This window comes from Cavia porcellus, unplaced genomic scaffold (genome assembly GCF_034190915.1).
Source record: "Cavia porcellus strain 051 isolate PalLab524CR breed Dunkin Hartley unplaced genomic scaffold, mCavPor4.1 scaffold_3, whole genome shotgun sequence".
Classification (NCBI taxonomy): Eukaryota; Metazoa; Chordata; class Mammalia; order Rodentia; family Caviidae; genus Cavia; species Cavia porcellus.
Genome location: NW_026947486.1, coordinates 121444232 through 121450231, shown reverse-complemented (window position 1 = coordinate 121450231; position 6000 = coordinate 121444232). Strand labels below are relative to the sequence as shown.

General features: G+C 35.7%; 1 protein-coding gene across 2 annotated transcripts in view; it reads right to left on the bottom strand.

The window, feature by feature from the left end:
• Positions 1 to 3475: 3475 nt before the first annotated feature.
• Vbp1 (VHL binding protein 1) overlaps positions 3476 to 6000 on the bottom strand; it is a 30096-nt gene continuing 27571 nt past the window's right edge. The window contains exon 6 of one of the 2 annotated variants that reach the window (XM_013141207.3): positions 3476 to 4506. In XM_013141207.3, coding sequence (XP_012996661.1) covers positions 4427 to 4506 — 80 coding nt within the window. In that variant the 3' untranslated portion in view covers positions 3476 to 4426. The remainder of the gene's footprint in view (positions 4507 to 6000) is intronic. The other variant, XM_003462121.5, reaches the window with a different exon arrangement.

The window sequence follows — 6000 nt, the reverse complement described above, 5'->3', positions numbered from 1 at the left end:
ATTTTCAATCTTAAACTGGAACCTTCTCAAAACTCAGGTCTGAGTAGAGAAAAAGTGTTAATGTACAAAAATTATGGTTAATTAGTTGGCTTATCTATGACACTAATTATAATTGTAAATTTTCAAAATAAAAAATGTAAAAATGAAATGTTATTTATTGAGTAGTTTAGGCCACAAGCCTAAAAAGCTTATACTCTCTAATCATTTTGCAGTTTTACTAAATTTATAGCACCACTTAGTTTTGGGTTAAGGAGAAGTCTTCAAATACATATTAAGAAACTATGGAAACTATTTCAATCTACTAGCTGATGCCTTACTTTCACCTACCAATGGCAGAAATGTGTTCATATTTTAAGGTAAAACACCTAACAATATCTTTTTCTGTAGAAGCAGTTACTGGCTAAGACGCCTTTGAAAAGGAACTGAAAAAGCAAGCAGGCCAGTGTTAAAAACTGGGACACAACCCGGGAATAGTGGCACATGTTTGTAATCTTGGCACTCAGGAGGCTGAGGTGGAAAAACCGCTAAAAGTTCAAGACTAGCCTGGGCTACAGGTGAGATCAGGGCCCCCCTGAACTGCATAGCAAGACTATGTCAAAAGACAAAAAAATAGGCTGTAATTATGCAAGATCCAAAAGGTTCAGAGGGATGTTCCAATCCCCCTTTCTCCTTGAGGTATGGAACTGACTTCTTGGCTTTTGAAATGCTTCCCTGGAAATCTGAAGGTAGACAATTCACCTATGTGACTAGGCAAGGATGCTTCTGGTAAAATCCTCTGGGTGGCACTCTGTGTTCAAGCTGAAAGGGCTGTGAGTTACCATAAATACACAATAGGAGCCACATGGCTTCCTAACTACAGTACACCACTTCTTCCTAGGCTCTGTCCCTGGTTAAGACCTAGGGATGCTATATGCACAGAGGCTGGTCCTTTCTGGGCTCTAAAGCAATGACTCCTGCACCCTGTGCAATCTGTGTGGGCTTGTGTGATAATCCTCAGGGATAAACTTAATGTCTTTATGTCACTCCCTGGCATGCTATCTAGCCTGCCTCCTAACCTTTACAGTTAACTAGTGTCAAACATGGCCATTCTAGGTTTTTGGAGCTTAACTGTATAACAGAAACCAGCACCAGCCATGACGGGTATTGCACCTGCACTCAGTTGTGTCTTCAGAGATAACCTCATCCTACATTTACATGCTATGGCTTAGGTCTGGGGTCTCCCCCAAAAGCCTCATGTGTCTGGAAGGTGACTGGATCATGGGGCACTACAGTGAATGTACTAAATGTGCTGTTAAAATGCAGGGCCCAGTTCAAGGTAGGTCACTGGGGACACGACCTGAAAGGATGTATCTCCTTCCCTGGCTCCTCCTTTTCTGCTTCCTGGCCTCCATGACATGTATGGGTTTTGTCTACAGTAGGATTTTCCACCACATTGGTTCTGCCTTGGAGCCACAACCATAAGCCAAAATAAACCTCTCCTCTTTTAGGTTGTAGATGTCGGGATATTGTGTCCCAGAGACTAGAGAAGTGACTAAGACAACACCAAACAGGCATCAACAGAGTTATCAAATGGGTATGAGATTAGAACTGAAGAAGACGCATCTTTGAAAATTGGGTTAAGATCTTTAAAGGTATCGTGGAGGTTTACAGCTGAGAATAGCAAATGTACAAAGAAAGGGATTAGGAACTGACCTTGAACATTTTCATCACTTAGCTATTAGCAATCCCTAAATAACACAGCAAGTCATCATGGTAGAGAGAAAAAATTCACTCAGAATCTAGAATTGGGTTCTGTTCCGGTTAAACATGTAGCCAGTTTGTGGCCTTGGACAAGGGGCTTTCCCTTACAGACATCTGTATCTCTATATTGAAGAGAGATATGGGCAGCAGGGAAAGATGAGAAACAATATTCAAGTAAGAGAAAAAATATGAATTTAGAAAAATGTTACATAATAAACAATAGCTAGAGGAAAGAAAACATTATTTTTCCTTGTATCTGCTTTAAACTGTCATATCTGCAAAAGATGATCCTGAACATTAAGAATGACAACAAATGTAATTTTGTAAGCTTTTCCCTGTTGATCTTAGTTAAAAGAGCTTCACTCATTTCTCAACATACCTGAATACTCACCAGCCTCTGTGTCAAACAAACAAGCTCTATTTGACAAAACTATTAATTACAGATAATAAAATGCTAAAATCTTTGACTCCATAATTTCAATTTTTTTGGTAATCCAATTTCAGGAAAAATCCTAAATACAAGAAAAAAGCCTTCTGTAAAAACATAAATTGCTAAATTATTTACTTATAATAGATTAAAACTTTAGGTACAACTCAAATGTCTTATATGAGAGTGAGTGTATTATGGCTCATTCATGAAGACAGTACTATGAAACTAATAAAATGATGTTAACAACATTACAAAATAAGCCAAAAAACTATACATAGAAAAAGAAATGGAAGACGTACTGAGGAGGACTGCAAGTGGAACATAAACAGCTTTTCTACCTATTTTCTAAATTTTCTCAAATGGTATTTTTACAATGGAAAATAAGCCACTACACATAGAATCAATGTGGCAGAAACAAGATTAAAGTTTCTTTCTTTCATCTAATTAACCATTCTTCACACACACTGAGCTTATAAATTTGTTGAATAAACCTAATTTTCATCCTGTAACTCTTTTATCTAAAGAGTTTTATTTTTTCATATTCCTCATGTTCCCTAAATCTAGATCCTAGATCTTCATGAACTTTTAAGATAAAATAAATCTGTTCAGAGAAAATCATTCCTGATCTAACAGGGACATTTTGTACCAACATACTTACCATAATAAAGTTTGGGGGAGAAATGGCTCTTATAACAACTCAATACATTTATAAATCTCAAATTCTAAAATATGAGAGCTTAAAATTATGAAAGAAAAATTGAATCAAAGAACTTTAGTATCTTTCAGGTTAACCTGTTAATTGCTTGCTTACCTGTATTTCTTCCAAAGTGATTTTATGTTGTTTCTATGTATATAAGAAGTTCTTAGAATATGCTAGTTATGCACAGATAAATAAATTTTACACATATGTGAAAAGACCCTTGTTAACTTTATAAAAATGGCTATGGTCTGAATGTTTATGTCATTCCCAAATTTAGATGTTGAAATCCTAAGTTCCGGGGTGATGGTAGTAGGACATAGGACCGTTGGGAAATGAGCAGAGCCTTAATGAATGGCATTAGCACCTGTAGGGAAGAGGCCCTTAGTCCCTTCTACCATGTGAGGACATGGCAAGAAGGTACTATGAACCACAAAGAAACCCTCACTACACACTGAATCTATCAGCACCTTGATCCTGGGCTTCCCAGCTTCCAGAACTATGAGAAACAAATGCCTTTTGTTTATAAGCTACCCAGTCTATGTATCCTATTATAGCATTCCAAACAAATTAAAAGAATAGCTATGAAAAAGTGTCAAATGCCACAGTTTCAACATCACTATTTTAATAACATGAAATACAAGTACAAAACATTGTACAAGTATAATTTTTATTACACAGAGATGAAATAATACATTTGTGTTTTTACTCAAATCTGTATTACCCAGTACTTGCCACTGTACCAATGGCTTTCCATGGGGATTTTTTTCTTTTTACTATTCCTATGCAGGTTTATCATGAATAAAAAGGCTCACAATTCTTTTCAAACATGGCAGATTTATATTTATCTTAATATTACTGTTAGAGAACTGTTAAGAAATATAAAGTTACCTTAGCTAAGGGTTTTGAATGTGTAGTACTATTTTACATTGGCAAAGATCTCCCTTATGGTGGCACTGGAAAGACACTGTGCACTTATTTGGTGTTAGAAGTGTTGTAGCAGTAGCCCTCTTACTATGTAGGAAGGCAAATTAGCATTTTCTGAAAAGTTCAGAATATTGTAATAATTATTGTCAAGCAGTAACTCACAAAACTCCAATGATATAAGACAACAACAGTGGACTATAAAGTCCTACAAGGCCTAAAAAATTTAAGTTTACAAATACTGAAACTGCCTGTCTTTTCTACTTTGAAAATGGTTTAACCACGTAAGTCAGTAAGAAAGTGTGCTAATGCCCAGCATTCAGCTTCCATAGTATATCTCAGTTTTCCACTGATTTTAGTTAAGAGTTGCCTTTATAACAGACGGAAAACAAAAGAGGAATGTACGATTAATTTTGTTTGGAAATGTGAAAAAATACTGTTAATCTCATAAAGTATTTGAAACTAATTTTGTTTTTATAAATAAATAAAATGGTATTCATCTTTTTTTAAAGTTTTAATCATTCTTGATCTTAAAAAAAACACTCAAAATTATATCAATCTTGAAGAAAAAATGCTGGGGAATTTAAAGTTACATTTTTGGAAAACTGAATCACATTTTTAATTGCCAAATAATATTATGCTTTGTTCTTGGTAGAATCATCTTTATTTCTTCTTTTGACATCCCAATTATAAACTCTGGCCATATCTGTAAGAACTGTCAAAGAAAATGTAAATACATTTCTAAAGATAACGTGCAATGACAAAATGTCATGAACAAAAAAATACAGAAATCACATACAAATACTAGTAACAACTACTACTGCCAGCTACCTTGCTATATTCACTGCTAAGAAAAAGTCAGAATTAAATTCTACCAAAACTAAGTCAAAACCTCCAATCAATAATTGTTTAGAATATCTAGTTATTAAATATGTATTATATTTAATAAATATGTACTATATACTCTCAACATCATTTTTTCTTTTTCTTTTGTTGGTACTGAGGATCAAATTCACAACCTCACACTTGCCTTTCAGGGGCTGTACTTCTGGGCTATATGCAAGTCCAACTCAACATTATTTTTGAGATAGTTCTTGTTACGTTATCCAGGCAGCCCTGGAACTTACAGGCTTCACTGTTCCTCCTGCCTCAGCTTCCCAAGTAGCTGGGACTACACGTGTGTGTCACCATGCCTGGCTCAACAGTTTTAAAGATAGTCCTTAATCCATAAAATTTCAAAGATCACTCAACTTGTATCCTGCCATGCAATATTTAATAATTAGTACAATTATCAATGACTATGCTTACTCTCCCTTTGGTTTAAGAGGAAAATCATTCAGTTTGTTAAGCATCTACTGTGTTTTAGACTAGGTATACTACAAAGCCTTGAGTAAGACAGGTGAAGTCTTCCACGGAGCTCAGACTCCAATAGATTGGTATATATATCAGATACTGGGTGCCCTAGCTTTCTCTGATGTCTGTACATCACTCTACCTCCAGTACTAGCAATATCATACTGTATTTCCTCTAAGCTTGTAGGACTCACTTTAGATGATGTCCTCTCTTTTGGTTTCTAGAACTAAGTCACTATTTTTCTCTCATATCCTTCCACAAACACCAGCTCTCCCAAGTCCTTGTCACCTCATAGACGAATAATCTCTTCATTACCTGTTAGATAATACTTGTACTTGGCCTCAAACATGCCTGTCTTCTCTCTCAGGTACTAAGCACCTACTACAGTACACATGCTGGAGAAAAAAACGAAAGTGTTCCTATACTTAAAGACCTCACAACTGGGCAAGGAAAACAAAAAACAAAAAACAAAACAAAAAAAAACTGTGCAAAGTGCTAAGTAAGCAGAGAAAAATAACAAACATCCTGAAGAGGTTAGAAAATGTAAGGAATATTCAGATGCTTGAACTGAGGTATGAAAAATAAAGGAATACCCCCAGGTGAAGGAGAGTAAATCATTTCAGGTAGGAAGAACACAGTGCAGAAATGCAAAAGGTATGGTATACTTTAGGGGTGAGGAGAAACACTGACTACAATTATCCGGAACCTACAGTGCAATGGGGAAAAGCCAGGGCAGGAAAAGGTCATGGCATGAGGTAAGACTGGTCAGAGGTACTTGAGTGGCTATATGCATAACTTACATGCAATAAGTAACTGTTGAAATATCAAAATCAGAAGACTAAACATAAGATACATG